This window comes from Nothobranchius furzeri, chromosome 9 (genome assembly GCF_043380555.1).
Source record: "Nothobranchius furzeri strain GRZ-AD chromosome 9, NfurGRZ-RIMD1, whole genome shotgun sequence".
Taxonomy (NCBI): Eukaryota; Metazoa; Chordata; class Actinopteri; order Cyprinodontiformes; family Nothobranchiidae; genus Nothobranchius; species Nothobranchius furzeri.
In genome coordinates this window covers 64,910,816-64,932,747 of record NC_091749.1, presented here as the reverse complement: position 1 = coordinate 64,932,747, position 21,932 = coordinate 64,910,816, and the positions used below count along the sequence as shown (strand labels likewise).

The 21,932-nt window shown below is 47.0% G+C and overlaps 1 protein-coding gene across 6 annotated transcripts in view; it reads right to left on the bottom strand.

The window, feature by feature from the left end:
- Window positions 1-324: 324 nt before the first annotated feature.
- The window catches only part of LOC107381617 (golgin subfamily B member 1), a 44,100-nt gene continuing 22,492 nt past the window's right edge, over window positions 325-21,932 (bottom strand). For 2 of the 6 annotated variants that reach the window (XM_070555044.1, XM_070555042.1), the window contains 15 exons: window positions 19,805-19,928; window positions 18,727-18,860; window positions 18,585-18,632; window positions 16,216-16,325; window positions 15,562-15,730; window positions 15,371-15,475; window positions 3,853-15,270; window positions 3,606-3,676; window positions 3,393-3,429; window positions 1,495-1,644; window positions 1,304-1,426; window positions 1,133-1,230; window positions 956-1,048; window positions 777-882; window positions 325-691 (listed from right to left, as the gene is read on the bottom strand). In XM_070555044.1, coding sequence (XP_070411145.1) covers window positions 533-691; window positions 777-882; window positions 956-1,048; window positions 1,133-1,230; window positions 1,304-1,426; window positions 1,495-1,644; window positions 3,393-3,429; window positions 3,606-3,676; window positions 3,853-15,270; window positions 15,371-15,475; window positions 15,562-15,730; window positions 16,216-16,325; window positions 18,585-18,632; window positions 18,727-18,860; window positions 19,805-19,928 — 12,945 coding nt within the window. In that variant the 3' untranslated portion in view covers window positions 325-532. Of the gene's footprint in view, window positions 692-776; window positions 883-955; window positions 1,049-1,132; window positions 1,231-1,303; window positions 1,427-1,494; window positions 1,645-3,392; window positions 3,430-3,605; window positions 3,677-3,852; window positions 15,271-15,370; window positions 15,476-15,561; window positions 15,731-16,215; window positions 16,326-18,584; window positions 18,633-18,726; window positions 18,897-19,804; window positions 19,929-21,932 lie in introns of those variants that run through there. The other 4 variants (XM_070555043.1, XM_070555045.1, XM_054732645.2 and 1 more) reach the window with 4 other exon arrangements.

Genomic DNA, 21,932 nt, shown 5'->3' with positions numbered 1-21,932 from the left:
AAATACGGTTTGTGCTGAAATAGCACTCTGATACAGTTAGGGTCACGTCATCATCGTCTCCTCCCTCTGGGGGGGAGTTGGAGCCAAAGACCGAGCAGCTTTGGTGTTAAAGGGAGCGGGGTGGTGCCTCCTGACTTCAGCCACGTTTCAGTGCATAGTTTGAACTCAGCATTATGATTATGTGCAACTCATGACTTCAGGCAGGTGAGTGAAGCAGCAGGTGTTCCGGATGCTCGTGAAGGCAGCGCAGACGGAACCCTGAGTTGTTTATGGCTCTCTGCGCTTTCGGGTTCCGCCCAGGGTTCTGGTCTCATCTTACGACATAAAGCTGATCTGGAGCCAGCAGAGGAGTCCTCCGTGTTCTCCTCTAAACCGAAAGGTGCTTTAAGGCTTGTTTTACAGATAGCAGGAACGGAACGAAACGCCGTTCCTCCTCACAGGTAGTGTTCGCGTCCAGCTGCTGCTGGTTCTAGTGTTTCGTCAAACTACAAATAAAAACATTTCTAACTGTCGGTCGGACTGAAGGAGTCCGCTACAGCGCACCGGTGAGGCACATGAGCACGAGCACGTGGATCATTAGCAGGTATGCCAGGAAGATGTATCGAGAGCGAGCGCGACTTGTCAGAAGTCTAGAGAAGTAGAGGCTCCGCCCCCTGAGCCACCGACGACATGCCACCATGCCACCTTTCACCTGGAGGAGAGGCAGACAAACTGCATGTGAGGTGGAGGTGGAAGCGCCCCCCCGGTGGCCGGCTCCCGTACGCGGTTCTGCTTACCTTCCGGGTGATCAGCGGCTGATTTGGGTTCAGACTCAGAGCCTCCCACTCCTCCTCCGTCTCCATCTGGACGCTGAAATCCTTCTGAACATCTTTGGATTTGATGCTGAATCACAGAAACACATTTTAAGAGCTCAGAACCGAGTTTCTCGGCGCCGAGGTTTCGGTAAACTTCTCACCTCTTGGATCTGTCCTCGGAGAGACGAAGCGCCTCCTCTGCCGTTTCTCTCCTCGTTCTTTCGTCGGCTAGAATCAGCTCCACCTCGAGCAACCTTCAACACAAAACATGCTTCGGTCATTTCACCATTTCCTCTCAGAGAGCGTGTCGAGGCGGGCCAACAGAACCATCGGGTCACCTTTCTCTGAGCTGAGTGGCTTCAGAAGGTTCACTCATCATGGATTCGTTGCTCCTCTCCTGAGGAGCTCCTGGAGCGACTTCAGTGAACGTCGAGCCCTGATGGGATAGACGGGTGTTTAATGCTCAGCAGGTGGTTTGGAAGAATCAGCATCTGCTTTGGATCCACTACCTGAACCTGGCCTTGGACCTGACTTTCCAGCCAGTGGCAGCGGTTCTGAGTGTCTCTGAGTGTTTGAGAAACGGCTCTGAGCTGAGACGTAACAGCTGACTTCTCCTCCACCGCCTGCTGCAGCTGGAGAGAAGAGCAGGACATCAGATGCCTGGGTTCTTTACACCAACTCTCACTCGGCTGTTTCCTACTTTGGTGTCGAGCTGCTGGAAGTACCGGTCCCGTTGTTGGATCTCATAAATGCAGCGCTGCAGATCTCTGTGAAGCTGCATCCTCTCAGCCTGCAACTGACTCACCACCTCCTCATGTGAACTCCGACCTGCCAAAGCAGCAGCTTCCAGCTGGAATAAACAATAAACGATGTCACTTAGTTTCAGCTCAAACGTGGTTTTAGTACTGGCTTTAAACTGGATTAGAGGGGTAAACCCGACCGGATCAGGGGTGTAAACCAAAATGGATTAGGGGTTTAACCCTCTTATTACCAACCTGTCGCCGCAGATGGGATTGGACATGCACACTTCTCATTACCATAATTCCTGAACCCTTCACGATATCATTAAAATTCTAAAAGTGCTGAAAAGATTTTAAATGGGGCTTTTCGTGCATTTACAATACATTACGGTAGCCACCGGGATTCCCGGTCTTGAGCTCAACAAATCACAAGACAGATTCAGAAAATACCAACGGTTCCTAAAAGTACATAAAAGCAGCTTTCCATCTATAGCATGAAGCAATCAGTTATGGAAAATATTGTTACGAGGGGAGATCCTGCTGTACAGCGCAGCGCCGCAGTGAAGGCGGATAACGGAACAGGGAAGCTAATTAGCATAAAAAGCCGGCATGAAATTATGGAAATGCCTCAAAGAAAATCAACACGATCTATTAGGTGTCCCAGAAGGCTTATATCTGAAGACAGTGACCACGAAGAAGGACAGGTCTCCGGTGAACCAGGGTATGAATGTTTGTTCGGTCTTTTTATTTTTTTATTTGAACAACCCTCAACTATTTGCTAAAATAAATAAAAACATCTGAAAGTTTACAAAAATAAATGGTCTTAAAAACTGCTAAAAAAAGATACCAAGGTTCAAACTTTTTAAAGAATAGATGCATTACGGTTCAAAGTTTTAATTGTTTGCCCAGTAATTTAGAAGTTCCTGTTCAGTAATAAATATAAAAAATTTCAAATCCGTTTTTTAAAGGCTTTAATAGAAATAAATTCTAAATACAAACCACACACTGAAAGCTGAAGTTGTTCTGAAAAAAGGAGAAGAGTTACACACACTTTGCACTTTCAGGTTATTAAACCGGATTAGATCAGGTTATTAAACTGGATCGGGTCAGGTTATTAAACCGGACCTAGTTATTAAACCGGACCGGATCAGGTTATTAAACTGGATCGGGTCAGGTTATTAAACCGGACCTAGTTATTAAACCGGACCAGGTTATTAAACTGGATCGGGTCAGGTTATTAAACCGGACCGGATCTGGTTATTAAACCGAACCGGACCGGATCAGGTTAGTAAACTGGATCGGGTCAGGTTATTAAACCGAACCGGACCGGATCAGGTTATTAAACTGGATCGGGTCAGGTTATTAAACCGAACCGGACCGGATCAGGTTATTAAACTGGATCGGGTCAGGTTATTAAACCGGACTGGATCAGGTTATTAAACTGGACCGGATCTGGTTATTAAACTGGACTAGATCAGGTTATTGAACCAGATTAGATCTGGTTATTAAACCGAACCGGCCCGGATCAGGTTATTAAACTGGATCGGGTCAGGTTATTAAACCGAACCGGACCGGATCAGGTTATTAAACTGGATCGGGTCAGGTTATTAAACCAGACTGGATCAGGTTATTAAGCTGGACCGGATCTGGTTATTAAACTGGACTAGATCAGGTAATTAAACTGGACTAGATATCTGGTTATTAAACTGGACTAGATCAGGTTATTAAACCAGATTAGATCAGGTTATTAAACCAGATTAGATCAGGTTAAACCGGATTAGATCAGGTTATTAAACCGGACTAGATCAGGTTATTAAACCAGAACCTGGCAATGATGTTCAGATGAAAGCCAACTCACTTTAACTGGCAGCAGCTCCTTCCTGTCAGCTTCAGACCTAGAGAAATTATAAGCATCATTATGACATCACAATCATACATCATTACTGTTACACAATGATGAGAAACATAAAAGGTGGAACTCTAAAAAGACGAGGTGAAGCACCCAGACCGTTTATAAGAAGCACCTCACAGGAAGTTCTACCTGTTGAACCCATGGTCCAGTTTGTTTTACCTCTGATCTGTGGATCCATCCTGAGTTTCACCGCCTGCCTGCTGCAGCTCAGTGGCTGTTTCTCTCTTAACCTGCAGCCATAAAAACAAACTCAGATTATGTATTTATTTATTTATTTATTTATTACCTAGGTAAACAACGGAACATGAAGTCAGACACCAGAACATTCCAAGCAAACGAAGCAGCATGCAGCCATGCTTTTTGCAGAAACAATCACCATCAGACCCAAACAAAGCCCAGGACTCACCGACTCGTCTGCCGGACTCTCCGGGGTTCTGACGGACCCTCGGTTTGGGTTTAGGTCTGGGCCGGACGCCCGTCTGGCTCCAGCCAGCTTGTCCATCAGCCGGTCGCGGTCGTTCTGCAGGCTAGCCATGGATCTGGAGAATGCTGACAGTTGCCGGCTGAAGGTGTCGTTTTCCAGAACCACCTGCTTCAGGTTCCGCTCTTTCTCTGACAGCTCCTTCGACACCTCATCTAGCAGCTTGCTCAGCTCCGTTTCTGGATCTTTGCTCTCCACAGCCTTTAGTCTTTGGACGAGGACGTCTCTGTCCTTGGCCACCATGGCCAGGTCTGAAGACGTGTCCTGCAGACTGCGCTCCACCTTGTTCAGGGCCGCCCGGGACCGCTGGAGGTCCTCGTCATACCTGCTCCTGAGGACCTTGAAGTCCTCGATGAGCTGGTCCCGGTCGTCCTGCAGGGCTGCCATGGCTTTGCAGAGTGACTCGTTCTGAGCTCTGAGGTCTTTAGTCTGTGACCTGGTCTCTGACAGCTGCTGCTCCAGGTCCAGCAGCTCCTTGGCGAGCTCCGCCACCCTCCGCTCCGCCGTTTCTTTCTCATTTCTCATCAGCGCTGCCTCTCGCTCAAACGCATCCAGCTCACTGTTGTACCGGTCATCAGCTTCTGACAGCTTTTTATCGGTTTCACCTTCCAGCAGCTTCATCTTGTCCTGGAGCTCGTTGATGGAGGCTTTCTGGGAGAGGAGCTTCTGCTGGAGGAGGTTAGATTCAGACGCTTTGGCCTGAACGGCTTCCTGTAGGTCAGCGATGACCCTGCTCTCATTCGTTGAGGCTCTTTGCTCCTTCTGGGTTAAAACTTCTGCTTCCAGTTTGGACTTCTGAGCTTTCAGTTGGGAATTCTCTGCTTTCATTTGATCGGATGATTCTTCCTTCTCCTGGAGCTCCATCTGAAACCTTCTGATCTGCCTCTCAGCTGCAGCCTTCTGGTTTTCCAGGGTTCTGATGGTGTCCTGCTGCTTCTGAAGCAGAACCTTCAGCTGGTTGTCTTTAAGGGACAGCACCTGATTTAAATCCTCCCTGTAGCGCACCAGCTGAGCCCGGAGCATGGCGTTCTCAGAGTTCAGGTCATCCATCTGATGCAGCAGCTTTCTGATCTCCTGTTTGAAGCCTTTACTTCCACCTCCTTCTCCGCCAGCGGAGCCATCTTTGTGATTCAGCCGTAACTGGCTCTTTGCTTCCAGGATCCTGTTTTCGGATGTCAGACGCTCCCGTTCGCTCTGCAGAGACGCCATAGAATTCTTGAACGACTCCATCTTCGCCTCCATCTGCTCCTTCTCCTGGACGGACCTGCTCAGCTGATGCTGCAGATTTTTGACCTTAGCCTCCAGCGCCCTCGTCTCTTTGTCTGCCTTTTCCCGTTGGTGGCGTGAAGACGTCAGCCTGTCCTCGTAAACAGACGCTTGGCTTCTATAATTTGCCTGGAGCTGCTCCAGATACCCCGACATCTGGCCGTCCTTACAGGAGAGCAAGGATGAGATCTCGGCGTCTTTGTTCTGAAGGAGTGTTTTCAGCTGGAGGGAGATTCCCTCCTGCTTCTGGAAGTCAGCCTGGATCGCATCACGTTGACTCTGTAAGAGATGCAGCTGAGCTTCTGCGTCCGCGTTGATCTTCTCTGCCTGCTGGAGGTCAAGCTGCAGCTGAGAGATCCGGTCCTCCGAGTCAGCGAGCTGACGATTCAGAGCATTTTTTTCCTGGTCAACTCTCTCCACTCGAGCACTAAGTTCCTTCACCTGGACCGACAGAAGCTCCGTGTTCTCACTCAGCTCGGCGTTGGTGGCGCTCATGATGAACGTCTGCCTCTGATGGGCGGCAGCAGCGACAGAGTACTCGTTTAGCGTCCTCTCTAGTCTCGATTTGGCCACTCGCAGCTCGTTGACCTCCTGATCTTTTCTCCTCATGTCGTCCAGGAACCTGGTGATCCTTGAGCCTTGTTCTAGCAGCTGCTTGTCCTTCTCGTTAAGGCTCCGTTGGTACAGCTCATCCCACAGTCTGGAGGCATCGGCTCCGTGAGGAGTTGAAGACAACGCAGACAGCTTGGCTTCGGACGTCTCAGCTGATCTTCTCAGAGCGTTAATCTGAAGGTTTTTAGAGTCCAGCTGCTGCGTCAGCTCGTCCAGTTTCTGATGTTCTCTCTGGTTTAGACTCTTCAGCTCCTCCAGTTGTTGCTGTAGCTGATTCTGCGTGTAGGAGATGGTTTCAGGAACTCTTTCAGGAACTCTTTCAGAAGATTCCGATTTCCCCATTTGTTTGTTGCGCTGCGACACTCGAGAAGCCAGCTGGTCTCGCTCTGACTCGACACTCGTCATCTTCTCTGCGGCCTCCTGGAGGAGCTTCCTGAGCCTGATCAACTCCTCCACCACCTGTTCATGCCTCTCCTCTGACACAAACATCTTCTGAGAGCTCCTCTTCAGCTCCTTGTCCAGATGTTCACATGCCGACTGCGAGCGCTTCAACCCGCCCTCCAGATCTAGAATCACCTCCTGGTACCTGATGCAGTTCTGCTGCAGCTGGTTGATCTCCTGGTGTTTCTCCTTCAGAAGCTCCTGCAGCTCTCTCTTTGCATTCTTTGAGCCTTCGTTTCCTCTCTGGACGCTCTTGAGTTTGTCCTCAAACTCCCTCACCAACTTCAGCTGCTCCTGCTCCTTCTCTCTGCAGATCCGGTTGCTCGTCTCTTTACCCGCTTCGAGCTGCGCCGCCAGCTGAGCGTTCTGAGTCTGGAGAACGCTCACGGACTCGGTCAACTCATCAATTGTTTCTGAATTCTTCAGGATGAGCGTTTCTAAATATTCCTTTTCATTTTTCACCTTGTCTGAGGCCTCCTGGGTGTTCTCCAGCTCCTCCTGGAGGAGGGACTTGTCGTCCTCCAGGATTCTGACCTTCTCGTTCAGGTTGATGGCCTCCTGGCTGTGCTTGTTGATGATGTCCTTTAGCTCTCTGATGGCGGCGTCCTTCGATCCCAGCTGCAGCTCGTGATCATTGTGAATCTGGTTGATCCTCTCACACAGATCCGACTTGTCCTTCTGTAACAAGCCGTTTATTTCCAGCTGGGAGCTCAGTTCTGTTTTCTGGGCTTGGATCTGAGCAGTCAGCGAGTTGTTCAAACTGAGAGCTTCATCCAGCTTCAGCTGCATGTTGTTTGAATATTGGTTTGACTCCGAGTGTTTCTCTTCCAAAGCACAGCGAGCTGATTCCAGTTCTCCAAACAGCCGTCCGTTTTCTGCACGGATTTCGGCAAGTTTTCCTCTCAGATCCTCTAAGGAGTCTCCTAGACGGGAAATCTCCTCCTCCAGCTGCAGGTTTTTAGTTCTTATTTCACTCGTTTGCGTTTTGTGGTTTCCCTCCAGCTCTACGAGGTCTCCCCTGAGTTTCTGATTCTCTTCCTCCAGCTCTTCCACCTTCTGTCGTTTCTCTTTGGTAAATTTGTGCATCCTCTCTTTGACCCTTGCGTTTTCCTCCTCTGCCTCCCGGGCTCGCTGCTCCAGAACCTCCGCCTGGTTCTCATGGTCGTGTATTTTGTGGAGGAGCTCCTGCCGCTCCCGTTTGGCTCCTTCTAACAGCTGCCTCATCTTGTCCATTTCACTGCTGACGTTTTCGTAGGCCTGCAGCAGACACTCGTACTCCTGTTTCAGTTCGGCGTGTTTGGACTTCCACTTGGACAGCTCCTCGGCCTGAGAGTCTTTGAGGGACTCGAGTTGACAGGAGAAGGCCTGCTTCTGCTGAGTGATGCTCTCTATGGTCAGCTTCAGGCTGTCGCAGGCGGCAGACAAGCTGCGGTTCTCGCTCAGGATCCGATCAGCCTCCGAGCTCAGCCCGTCTCTCTCTCTGATGGCGGAGGACACAGAACTTTCCAGGTCCAGATTCTGCTGTTTCAACTTCACCACAGCTGATCTCAGATCAGAACACTCCGCTTCCTTAGCTTCCTGTTTAGCGGAAAGCTTTTCCACGTCCTCCTTCAGCGAGGAATTCTCCTTCATGAGTTCTTTCCTGGAAACTAAAGAAGCCTGGAGCTTCCGGGTGAGTATTTTGGTTTGGTTTTCCTGATCTTTGGTCTTGCGGTTTTCTTCTGCTGATTTCTGCAGACCTTCAGCTTCAGTTCTCATCTTCTCAACAGTCATTTGATGCGTTTTCATTTGCTGCTGTAGCTGAACCTCAAGTGAAGTGATTAGTTGATCTTTTTCAGAAACTTGAGCCTGAGAAACTAACAAAGCTTCATTTTTCTCCCTCAGCTCCACCTCTAGAACTTCAGCAGACCTGCAGGAGGCAGCGCCTTGGCTCCCGTCCGCCTGGTTGCTGAAGGTTTCGGGTTTCTGCTGTTTTAGTGAACTCATTTCATCCTGAAGCTGACCAGTGACTTCATCTTTCTCCTGTTTTGACAGATCCAGTTGATTCTGTGTTTCAGAACATTTCAGCAGAGCTTCATGTTTGTCGTCAGCACGCTGCCGCTTGGGTGAATGATCAGAAGAATTCTCTGAAACTTTCAGCAGATGACTTTGATCCAGAGCGTCTCTTTTTTGTAATAAAACTTGAAACTTTTCCTCATTCAGGTGTTTTTGTTGCTCCAGCTCCGCCTCTAGAGCAGCGTTTCTGTTCGATAAGGCCCGGTTCTCCTGCTCAGTTGACTTTATTGCTTCCTGATATTTCTCCATCTCCTCTGTTCTCCGTTCCACCTCCGTCTGAACCTTCTCCAGGTCATGCTGCGCATTCTGCAGGGCCGATTCCAAAACAGCTTTCCTCCGTTGGATAGCCCTCAAAGCCTCGTCTTTCTGGGACATTTCCAGAGAAATGCTGTGAAATCTGGACCTGCTGGCTTCCAGCTCCGTTTCCAGGCGCATCCTTGCATCCTGTAGGGATTCATCTCTCTCCACAACGAGCCGTTTTAAAGTGTTCAGCTCTTCCAGGTAAGACGTGGACGTTTTGTGGAGGTGGTCCAGCTCCTGGAGCTTCTTGTCAAGGTTCAGCTGGAGTGATTCCAGCTCCTCCTTTTGCTGACGATGTTGCTCAAAAAGCGCATTGTGCTCATCTTTGACATCAGAAAGTTCTTGAGTTAACTTCTTCTCATTCTCTTGAGCTTTCTTCATGGTTTCTTTGCGAGCGAGCAGAGCAGCCTGGGCCTTCTTCTGCAGAGCCGTTTTCTCTAACGTCATCTGCGTCAGCCGCTTTTCTAAATCCGCCAGGGCAGAAGCTTTGTCCGTCAGCTCATCTTTACACATCCTGATCTCATTCTGGAGGTCTTCTAGCTTCTGAATCAGACTGTTTCTGTCTTGTTGGAACTCCTCTTCTCTGTTTGAAGCTCTGGACTCCAGCTGCTCAATGACCAAGTCCTTCTCCTTCAAAACAGTTTGCAGGACTTCTTTGTCAGACTGTAAATGTTCTACCATCTTCTTGTGTTCTGCTTTGATCTCCAGTATCTCCTCCTCCTTGTGGATGATCCTGGTTTCTAGAAGAGAAACTGTTACTTTATACGTTTGTGCAGCAGCTTGAGCCTGACTTGTCGTTTCAACCAGCTGTTCCTGTAGATCTGGCGTGTTGTTGTTTACGTTCTCTTCTTTGTGCTTTTCATATTCCTCGATTCTTTTCAGTAGATCTTTCCTCACGACGAGAGCAGCTTGAAGCTTCTTCTTCATCACGTCCTTTTCTTTAGAAACAACGATGAGCTCCTTCTGCAGATCCTCCTTCTCTTTAATCAGCTCTGATGTCCTGCTCTTGATTTCAGAAAGTTCTTCTAGCTCCTGTGAAACTTCCTCGTGCCTCCTCTCTGAGGTCTGAAGAGCTTGTTGCGTCTCCTCCAGCTGTTGAAGAACCTCCTGGAGCCTCCTCTCTGAGGTCTGAAGAGCTTGTTGCGTCTCCTCCAGCTGCTGTGAAACTTCCTCGTGCCTCCTCTCTGAGGTCTGAAGAGCTTGTTGCATCTCCTCCAGCTGTTGAAGAACCTCCTGGAGCCTCCTCTCTGAGGTCTGAAGAGCCTGTTGCATCTCCTCCAGCTGCTGTGAAACTTCCTCGTGCCTCCCCTCTGAGGTCTGAAGAGCTTGTTGCGTCTCCTCCAGCTGTTGAAGAACCTCCTGGAGCCTCCTCTCTGAGGTCTGAAGAGTTTGTTGCGTCTCCTCCAGCTGCTGTGAAACTTCCTCGTGCCTCCCCTCTGAGGTCTGAAGAGCTTGTTGCGTCTCCTCCAGCTGTTGAAGAACCTCCTGGAGCCTCCTCTCTGAGGTCTGAAGAGCCTGTTGCGTCTCCTCCAGCTGCCCTGTCAGAGACCGATTCTCCTCGACAAGCTTCATCCTCTCGTTGGAGGCGGACTCCATGACCTGGGTGATGGATGCATCTTTGTCCTTTAACTGCTGACTGAGGCCTGACAGTAAATCCTTCTGCTGACTGATCTGAACACCCATGCAGCTCATTTGTTCCTCGTTTGCTCTCAGCTCAGACTCCAACGAGGAGAACCTGTCAGAAGCGTGTTTCACCTTCTCCACTTGTGCCTCCAGCTGAGTCTGTAACATCTGAGCCTTTTCCTCTCTGTTCCTCTCTTCCTGCAGCTGTGCGGCGGTTTGATCCAGCTCCCTTCTCAGAGCGCTGATCTCAGCCTGATGTCTGTCTTCTAGCTGCTTCAGCAGGTCCTGTAAAGAAGATTCTTCCCGGTTTGAAACAGCAGCTATATCTTTCACGACTAGTTTTCGAAGGTGATCTTCCACAGATCTAAAAGTGCGCTGAAGGCTCTTGTTCTCTTTCTCTTTATCCTGAATGGACTCTAAAACCTTCTGAAGTTGGAGTCTGGACGCCGACGCCTCTGACTCTTTGGCGCTCAGCTGATCAGAACCCCGACGGAAGTTAGCAGAAGCTTCTGCTAACTTCTCCTGCAGGCTGTCTAAGTCCTGCTTCAAAGCAATTACTTTAACATCTTTAGATTTCATTTCATTTTCAAGTCTTATTAACTGCTCTGAGAGCAGACTCTTGTCCTGCTTCTCCCTGTCCAGAACCAACAGCCACTCTCTCTCTGAATCCTGCAGAACCTGCTCTACACTTTGAACGTTTTCTTTAAAGCGAGACAGCTCTTCGTCTCTGGCACTAACCTGGGCTTGAAGGCTCTGCTTGTCGGACTCGGTTTTCTCCAGCTGACTCTGCAGCTCCGCCCAGACCTGGTGGTGTTTCTGCTCCAGCTCCTCCTTTTCAGACAGAAGCTTCCTAACTTCTGTTTGTAAGCGCGAGTTCTCCTCGCCGACAGCAGCGTGCAGCTGAAGGTTCTCCTCCTTCAGGGTTTTGTTCTGCTCCTCCACTTTCTGCAGTTCTGAGATCAGCTGCGCCGCCTGCTTGGCCTGAGCGCCGTACTGATTATTTATTGCATGAAGAGCCATTTCTCTCTGCTCCAGGTTTTCCATCAGCGCGTTCATCTGAGCTACAACCTGGAGGTGCTGGGATTTGAGTCTTTCTATCTCAAAGGTCAGCTGACTCACACTGGCCTGGTGAGAAGCTAAAGCTTCGTCTTTTTCTTTAGACAGATTAAAGTTTGAGGTTTCAGATTTTTGCAGCTGGTCTCTGATCAGGGACACCTCGCGTCTTAATGTTTCCATCGCAGTTTTTGCCTTCTGCTGTTCGTTGCCGGACTCCTCTAATCGAGCCTGGAGACCGAAGACCTCGCCGGTTTTATCAGACAGATGTTTCCTCACAGCCTGTAGCTCCTCTAAGTTACCTGTGAACTTTTCCTGCAGGTTGTTGAAGGCACTTTGCGTCTCGTCTGAGGACTTCTTCAGGTTTTGGGACTCGGAGGACAGAAGCTGGATGTGACTCTGCAGCTGGGATACCAACTCTGTGCTCTCCATGAACTGAGCCTTGAAGAGCGAAGCCTCGTCTGCTCGTCTCTGAACGTCCTCCAGAAACTTGGAGCGCTCCAGAAGAGCAGTTTCTGCTTCTCTTGATGCCGATCGGAGACTTTCTGCTTCTCGGATCTGCTCCTGGAGGGAGCTGCTTAGCTTTGTGACAGATTCTTTCAGGCTTTCGCACTCGGCCTCTTTGGTTTTCAGAAGAGAGCTGAGGTTTTCGACAGCAGCAGAAGAGTGGCTCTGATGTTCCTGGTTCTTCTCCAGACTGGTTTTCAGCTCACATGACTCTGAGGTCAGACGGTCAACCTGACCTCTGAGCTGACCGTTCGAGTCTTGGAGCTCAGAAACTTGCTTCTGTAAGCCAAGTTTGTAGTCTGTGCTCCGTTTGAGCTGCTCTTCTTGCTCAGAGACCTGACTGCTGAGCTGCTGGATCAAACCCTCCTGTGTCCGCAGGATGTCCTCTTTCTCCTGGACCCCCGACTTTAGAGTCTCTGACTCAGAACGAGTGGATCTGAGTTCTCCTTCCTTCTCAGACACTTCTGCTCTGAGACGGGTGATGAGCTCCTGGGAGTCAGAGAATTCCTTTATGGTTTTCTGAAGTTCAGATTTGAGTTTGGTGTTCTGATCCTTCAGAGCCTGGATGTTGTCTTCTAAATCAATCTTCTCTGCCTTCTTCTGCTGCTCGTCGCGAATCAGCTGCTGGTTTTCTGAGGCGAGTTTCTGCTCCAAAGCCTTCAAACGTGTGATCTCAGCCTCCATCTCTGCAGCGCTCTGATTCATGACCCCGAGCTGACCACTGAGGGAGAAAACAGACTCGTTTCGTTTATTCAGCTCATCTCTAACGCTCCGACACTCGCTGTTGACTCCCTCTAAAGCCTGTTCTTTTTCCTCCAGCTGCTGTGTTGCCTCTGAAACATATTGTCTAAGTGACTCCACCTCCTCCTGCAGCTTTGACACCAGGTTCTTCTGAAGCAGGAGCTCATTTTGATCAAATCGACTCTCTTCTGCTTTCTGTTGGAGCATGGTGTCCTTCTCCACCAGCCCTGCCTTCAGAACCGACCCCTGCTCCTGAAGCATGGATATGGTCTCCTGGAGTTGGACTATTTGGGTTTGCTGAGCCTCCAGCTGTGACTTCTGCTCCGAGACCATGTTGTCCTTGTCGTTTAGGGTCACGCTGAGCTGACCAACCTGCACTGTGAGGTTATTCATCTGCTCACTCAAACTCAGAAGGAGTTCCTCTTTCTCCCTCAGACTGCTGGACAAAAGAAAACACTCGTTTGTCTTTTCAAGCAGACGTGCAGAGTTGGACTCCAGGTTTTCCTGCAGAAGCTTCTTCAGCTCCCCCGTTGCCATTGAGAGCTCCTCTTTTTCCTTCAACAGGGCTTCGATTGTCCTCTGGTTTTCTGAAATATGGATTTGAAGCCTAGATGTTTTTTCTTGCAGTGAACATCTCTCTGCTGTGAGCTCAGAGCAGGATGTAGTTATCTGCTTCAACTCTTCCTGTAATCTTTGATTTTCCTCCGTCTGTCCGCTAATCTGGACACTTAAACTTGATTTCTGTTCAAGAGACGCTCCGAGCTGCTCCGAGAGCTCGGAGATGGTTTGTGTTTTCCGAGAAAGCTCCTTTTGTTTCTGCTCACAGGCATCCTGAAGTTGTCGGTTTTCCTCTGAGAGAGTTTGGAAGTTGCAGTTAAAATGATCCAGCTCTGCTTTTCTAACCTCAGCCTCACACTGGAGCGTCCCGATCTGCTCGTTCAGAGCCTTCAGCGCCTCGTTTCTCTCATTCAGCTGAACTTTAGATGTTTGACTCATCTCTTTAAGTTCTCGTCTCAGCTCCGAGAGCTCCTCCTGAAGCGCTTCTGCTTCACATTTGAGATCAGATTTGAGCTTTTTCTCAACTCTGATCTGTTCCTGTAAACTCTGGACTTCTTCTTTCTTCTGCTTCAGCATCTCGTCCCTTTCCACCAAACCAGATCTCAGACTGGATTCTTGCTGCCGAAGCAGCGATAATGTTTCCTCCAGCTGCGTCTGTTGATGCTGGTGACTTTTCACTAGTGTCTGAAGATCTTCAGCTGCTCGCTCCTTTTCTGCCAAGTCCAGCTGCAGCTGCTCCAGCTGAAAAGTCAGACCCTGGACTTGTTCCTGCTTTCGAACCGCCTCCTCCTCTTTATCCCTGAGCGACTGGCTAAGTCGACTACACTCGTTGGTTTTTTCCAGCAAGATCTCCGAGTTTGAGAGAGAGCTTTGCTCGATCACTCGGTTCAACTCCTCCTTTGCTCCTCGAAGCTCCTGAATAGTTTTGAGATTTTCAGAAAGTTGTGTTTCAGATGCAGATACTTTTGTTTTCAGAGATTCAACTTCAGCGGTAACCTGGGAGACGTTCTGAAGATGTTGGGTTCTTTCTAGCTGAAGATTCTCTCTCTGCTCCGTGAGAACCTGAACTTGATTCTCCAGACTGACATTCAGCTGAAGAGCAGATGCTACCTTCTCACTCAGCTCCTTCACCTGATGCTTCTGCAGCTCCAGCTCCTCATTTAGAACTATAAGCTTCTCTTCCTGCTGCTGCTTATCACTTTCTGCGCTTTTTAGGAGACTCTCCAGTTTGGAGACATTCTCTGACTTGGTTTGAAGTTCACTGGTTAACCTCTGATTTTCTGAATCTATGGTTTTCAGATTTTGATCAAACTTCTGCCTCCCATCCTCCATCTGTTCTCCGGCTACCTTTAACTGGTTTTCCAGAGATACCACAGCTTCCAGCTTCTCCTGCACGGTGTTCCTGAGCTGCTCTTCGTTCTGCGCGTGCTCCTCTAGTTTTTTGGACAAAGTCTGAACTTCCTTGCTGTATTTTTCTACTTGAGCTAAAAAAATATTTTGTTCTTCCTTGAAGGATTTAAGCTCCTTTTCATGCGTTTCTTCTCGGCCCAGCAGCCGTGCCGCAGATGCTTCAGACTCCTGCAGCTTTTGGGCCGAAAGCACCAGCTGCTCCTTCAGAGACGAGACGTGCGTTTCACACTCAGAGAGCTGCTCATGATGGCTCACAGTCTGTTTCTGGATCTCTTCTCGTAGCTGCTGGATCACTCTCTTATCGTCTCCAACTTTTTTGATCAGATGTTTCACCTCCGCGACTTTAGACTCTCGCTCCTCTTTGGTTTTCTCCACCTCCATCTCAGCTTCCTGGAGTTTCCCCACCAGTTCTGTGATCCTGCTGTTTAGGACTTGTTGGTCTGCACTCTGTGAGTCACTGATTACAGCCAACTCCCGTTCGGCTTTCCTCAGAGCCGCCTCCACCTGGATCAAGCTCTGCTCCTTCAGCTTCATCTCCTCCTTTAAAACAACAACCTGTTCGGCGTACTCCTCCAGGTTCCCCGTCAGGTTTATGATCTCTTTGTCCTTTTCTGTGACAACTTCTTTCAGAATATCAATTTGCCGCTCGCAGCTTTGAAGGTCGTGGATGAGCTGAGCCCGCTCCTCCAGGTGAGAGGTGTTTAGCTTGTCGAGCTCCTCGTTCATCTGATCCAGCTCTGATTGTAACGTTTCTATGGTAACATCCTGCTTCTGTGCCTGAAAATGAAAAGGCAACATGTAAAAATTACACCCAAGATGACTTTTTATCATCAAAAGAAAGGAATGGACGCAGGAAGGATGACGGGCGAAGCCACACCTTCTCCTTCAGCACGTTCAGCTTCTGCGTGAGATCTAAGACTTCTGCTGTCAGGTCAGAACATCGTTTCTCAGAGCTGCTGCACCTCTTAGTGACATTATCCAGCTGAAAAACCAAAGAAGCAAAACTGTAAAACCTAAAAGGTCCTGATTTATCCCTCTGGAAACAGAAAGGAGGGCATGGACTCGTACGTTGTGCTCCGTCTGAAGCAGCTTCTCAGACACGTCTTTGACCTGGATCTCCTTCTCACTCAGCATCTCTCGGAGATGACTGATGAGCTCCAACTTCTCAGATGTTTTGGCCAACGCCGTCTCCTTCTCATTTAGGGAACTTTCCAGGCTCTCCTGAGTGTCAGTCAGACTGCAGAGGAAAAAGAGACAAATAAAATTAATCCTAAAATATTAGTTTTGTTTTTATTTATAGATCACAGATAAAATTTGTGCTCAAACACAAACAAAAACAGATTGATTCAAAAATTGAAAAAAAAATTTTTCAAAAATTCTAAATTTTTGAATCAGAAAATCTTTTAAAGACAGTTTTCTACAGTTGAGCAACATCAGGATCTCCTCCAGATCTTGATGGCTGTCCCACACATATTAGATGCTTCTCTGCTCCAACACACCTGATTTGAATCACTGAGGATTCTGTAGAACTCGGAGAACAGGTAATTGAACCATTGATATGTGTGCGATAGAGGCCCTCAAGAACCGGAGTTTGACACCCCTGGTGGAGATATAGTAAAACCAGGAGGGAGCCCAAACCAGAGCCTTGCGGTACTCCACACAGCAGATCAGTGTTGTGACCTGAATCCTGGATTCTTGTTGTATTCTGTATGGAAGAATTACCCTCTGAGCTGCTCGTTGAGGCTGCTAACCAGCAGCTGGTGCTTCTCAGCATCTCTGCTCTGCTGACTCCGAACACTGGAGAGCTGACTCTGTAGCTTCTCTGTCTCGTTCTGCAGAGGATGAAAACAAGAAAAATGACGATACCTCACATGATTAAAATGACGAATGAACGTCGAGCTGCACACAAACAGCAGATCAGCCAAAAAAACTGTGTAAACATGTCTGATATTCTCAAAATTCTAACTTTTATTTAACTTAAAAGGAGACACTAATATACGAGAAAGACTCATTACATGCAAAGCCAGATCCTTAAAGTCTTTATTTGTTATAACCGTGATGATTGTGGCTTACAGCTTATGGAAACCCCAAATTCAAAACCTCAGACAATTATAATAACATCAAGAGGTTCAATATCCTAGACTCAAATGTCACACTCTAATCAGCTAATGAATCCAAAACACCTGTAAAGGGTTCCTGAGCCGGTCCCTCAGTCTAAACTGATTTACTGAAATAAATAGACTTTTGCACCATATTGTCATTTTTCCAGTCTCACCTGTACATCTCCACTAGAGCTGGGTGATATGGCCACAAATCAATATCACAATATATTGAGCAGTTCACCTCAATAATAATAATTAATTACGATAACTTAATTTGACATGATAAATTAATAAATGATAACTTCCTGTACAGCGGCAGTTGTACAGGGAGAAGTGGTGGTGGTTAGGCCTGGGACGATAACAAATTTTGCTGGACGATATATTGTCCAACAAATTATTGACGATAAACTATATTATTGTCGACATCACCGAGACCAAAATAACCACTTATGTAATGCTAATATATCATAATAAAACAAGCAAACCCTTTAAAATGCAACAATTAAACCTTTATTTAACATTGGAATGTCCAGAACCAGAACTTCTAAATAAATAAATGAAATAAACAAAAAATAAATAAGGACTTTCACTCTCTGTTAGAAAATATTGCATCAAAAACAATGAATTAGACCCCGTCTCTCCAAAGCAATAAATGCAATGGCCTATCCAGGGTCAACAACCAAAAATGCACTTCAATAATGATAATAAATCAGAATGATAGAGTCGTACATTTCTTACCTCCATGTGTTGCGGTTGGAAAAATTATTGAGTTCATTTTCATTTATCGTACGATTAATTGATTTAATGATTATCGTCCAAGCCCAAGCGGTGGTAGATTTGGTTGAGGAGAAGCCCTTTCCCACAAAAACCATTCAACAACTATATGGATACATTCGGTCGTTTCCGTCAGACACTACCCGCTGCTCCCTCCCACCACTTCAACACTTGAATCGACCTCCATTTCCTCACCGACTTTCCCTTCTTGTTACAGACCAGATGGGGCAGAGTCACGTGACCACACAAATTTACGGGACTCTACCCCATCCAGTTGGTAGCAGCATGTTAAAGGAATGTTAGAATTTACAAACATCTTTACATTTTTTTCTTTCATATTGCTAACATGGGCAAATTGTTGTCGCCAACAGAGACACATTTCAGTATCTTGGGTTGTATCACCCACCTCAAACCTCAACGTTTTACACAAATTAACCCCCCCCCCCCCATTTGCTGGTAGTGGTCGGCCAATATATTAAATTTTTTTTTATCGGCCGAAATTAATTTTAAAGGCTGATAAAATAAATAAATAAATCAGGCACCTGTGTGGCCAACTGCTGCCACTACTAGACTGAAGAAATGACCCCCAAAACACTTTTTTTAATGTTTAGAGTTTGTTTTCTATTTGAAGTTCAATAAATATTAAGCGATTTATTGACTTGTTTAATTTATATTGCACACAGTGAGTGTTCAGTTGTCTTTCACAGCCAATGTGCTGCTAAAACGTATATATATATATATATATATATATATATATATATATATATATATATATATATATATAGTAATCGGCTTTATATATCGGCCATCGGCAACAAAATTATTTAAAAATCAGTATTGGCCTTAAAAAAATAATATCGGTCGGCCTCTTTTTACTGGTACAGTGTTCTTTGAATGAGATAAAACGCAACAGAAGCAAATTAAATGACATGTTAAAAATGGCCCCACAGGCCAGAGAAGGTTGAGTCTGACCCGCTCTAAGCTAACCCATGGGTCCATGCTCTAACACAGCTAGACTGATTCAACACCAAAGAATTAAATCTCATAACTCCCCCCCGCGATATGTTCGTGAGCTGTTAGAAAGTCCGGGAACATGTTTGATTTGTGAGTCAACAACAGAACTTCACTAATGTCCAGAGTTAGAGAAGCACATCACACAGTTAGCCACCACCGCCAGAGCTGACCTCCAGCGCACACAGATTCAACCCAACACACCTGAGGGACCCAACATGGCAGCTCATCCTCATCTACATCAAACGTCACCTGTGTTAGGAGGTTCACGGGGAAACATGCAGTTCACTCATCATTTAATCAGATTTATGCCGATCTGAGTGAACGCTTCTCATTTTGAGTTTACCTGCAAGGCTTCTATTCGGGCCTGGAGCTGCAGTCGGTCCTCCAGGTCTTGGCAGCGCTCCTCCAGGATCAGGATGTGCTCCTGCAGCTGGTTTCTTTCCAGCTCAAGCTCCTCCACGACGGACCGGAGGCCGTCTGGAATCACCAGGAGAAAGAAGAAGTATTGGTACAGAGAAAATTAAGGCCAAAAGGGCAGAGTTAACTGTTACAACTTAAATATTAAAGTTAGCATCTCTGCTACGGCAAGATTACAGAAATCTGAATAATAAATGAAAAGACCATAAAAAACATCCCAAAAATACATCAGGTCACAACACAAATCCAGAAACTGGGACATATAGTTAGTTTTCCTCGTTTTTGGAGCTAATCTGATGTATTCTTCTGGTTAAACATAAAGACGCTGCTAAAAACACCAAGGTGAGAAAAAACGAGGAAAAACAAGAATAAATCATGCAAACAAACTTACCACAAACTGACGGCATCTTCCCACCCACATTTACACGAGATCTCCCACAAACAAACAGAACCCAGCCCAGCCAGCATGCACGCATCATGGAAAATAAATCAGTGGTACAACAAGCCACAGACGACCAGCTCCCATTAGGCCAGTTCCCCCAGTGAGATTACAGAGTGGGTTTTAGTGGATGGGCTGGTTGTTGAATATGAAAACAGAATGACACAGAACAGGAATCCCAGAGGGATGTACTACGGAGTGAGACCGATGCTGGGAAATAAAACGGCCGTGACTTTTTATCAAGGAAAATTACAATAACGATGAACTAACAGAAGGGGTGGAGACACCAGAGGACACGCTTCAGAGTTCTGTTATCTTGACCAGCATGTCAATACTCGTGACCTCTAGTGACCTCTCGTAACAAGACTACAGAGGGAGAACTCTGATGAGTCGTAGTACACCCTTCAAGTCTTACTAGAAGCCATTTTTAAAAAACAACACAGCCAACACTGAGTTATGGTGTTATGGAGAAAATAATAATAAACCAAGGACAACTGAAGTTTCCCAAATGGATGCGCAGGTGACCAAGTGCATGCCGAGGAAAACCATCTAGCGGGTATCACACCTGTGTCAGGAGTACTGTACTCGGGCCACCAACCTCCCATGTTCTCTCCCTCCATTGGGGTGGTGCTCGCCGAGGTGCTCTGCGGGTCCTGGAAGGAGCTCTGAGCGTCAAACTCAAAATCCTCCTGCAACAAGATGAGAATGTATGTAGGGATGGGTGGAGAAAGACAGACATGTTGTGGTATTGATGGTTTGTTCTAAAGCTAATTTCTCAGAGCCATTTCATACAGTACAGAGGAGGCGGGGCTTAAAACAAAACACAATTACTGTCACAATGTAAAAATAAAACGTACTTTTCAAAAATGATGCACCCTTTTGTTTCTTGTGCAGTTCTACAGATCAGTTACTGATGTGGTGCAGATGTAGCCTGGCAAGCCATCGTGTAGTCTGGCGGCAACTTAATAAAACGAGTTGTTGGGCAGAACCAATGGTAGTCTTTCGAACTACCTCCACACGCAATTGAACAGTGACAGGAGAAATCAGAACAACGAAAAAAGTAATGCATTCATCGCCATGGCAATCTGTCTATGGGGCAGTCCACAATACGTCCCGATCAGGTTTCTTTGCCCTCGAGTCCGAGTCATTTGATTTTGAGAATCTGCCGACACTGAGTCCCGATCCGATACTTAAAAAAAAGAAAGAAAAGGAAGAAACAGTTCCAGAATGTTCCTTATTTTTTATTTAATTACCATTTTATTTAAATTTTTAACAACAGATCACTTCTGTGAGGTAGCTTGAACAACCAAGTAATAAATAACATAAATTCTTCAAGGTTGGACGTTATTGCAAATATAAAAAGTCTAATATAAAAACAGATAGCACTTCAACTTAAAATACCTGGCAGGGGTCTATTTTGACTCGGACCCCAAAATGCTTAGATACGTCCCTGGGCATGGGACTGAGTTTTGAAGATGATCTGAATTGTATCAACTATATAAATACTACATGCTGGTAAGTTATTGCTTTATACAAGTACAAACGTGTAGTGGGCTAAATCTACCTACATTTTATTTTTTTACGACCTTTGTTTTGTTTTCTTGGTTTTTATTTTCCTGTCTTCCTGTCCTGTCTGTCTCTGATCTTCCTGCATCTCCCTGTCCTCCAGAAAAACTCCTGCCTGCTTCCTTCTTTTTCACCTCACAACTAACTTTTTAACTAGCAGATCAAATCGATCTATCGACCGCAAAAAAGCGGAGTGTGCGCTGCGCTGCGCCAGTGACGAGCGCTGCAGCGGGGGCAGCGCCAGCGCACCCACACGTCATGCTCAAATACAGACAGAACTTACCAGAGAGAACATGAACGGACACAAATGACTGTGTGTTAATTATGTATTTTTTTGGTGACGCCACTTAGAAACTTAGAAAATGTTACTGTGGCCGTGTGCAGAACGCAGCTGGAGTTCATGAATAATCAGCGGTCAGCCTGCCGCTCTCTGCATGCTCAGAAGAATCCCCGCTACGCTGAGTCCACATAAATAATATAATATAGGTAGAAACTGGATCTCTTTTGTGCTCCTTCTGGGTGTGGAAGTTACGGGCATCAGGGGAGCCTGACAACCTTTAAGGAGAACCAAGTTGCTCTCCTGTAATTTGAACCCAGTATCCGAGTCCGGATCGGGGCTTGGTTCGGGAAGTAAAGCCAGAGTCCCGATCAGTCTGAAACCACGTGATCGGGACATCCCTAAATACACCAATGAAGAAAAGGAAGCAAAACCGTCCTTTTAAGTTGCTTAATCTGCTAATCTCTCCAAGAAAGGCCCAAGTCTACATCATCCATAATTGATGCTGAAGAGCACCACTCCAGAGTCCACGCCATCTTTGTAGTTTTTTTTTCATTGCACCTCTAGTGTTAAGGCCACCCAATAAACATAGAATACTGTGATTAGCCAGACTTAAACTTATTCTAACTTGTGGGCAGCAGTAGCTCAGGAGGTAGAGCGGATTGTCCGGAAATTAGAAGGTTGTAGGTTCAATCCTGGCTCCCGCTAGATAATGTTGCTGTTGTGCCCTTGGGCAAGACACTTAACCCACCTTGCCTGCTGGTGGTGGTCGGAGGGACCAGTGGCACCAGTGCTCGGCAGCCTCGCTTCTATCAGCGCGCCCCATGACAGCTGTAGCTACAATGTAGCT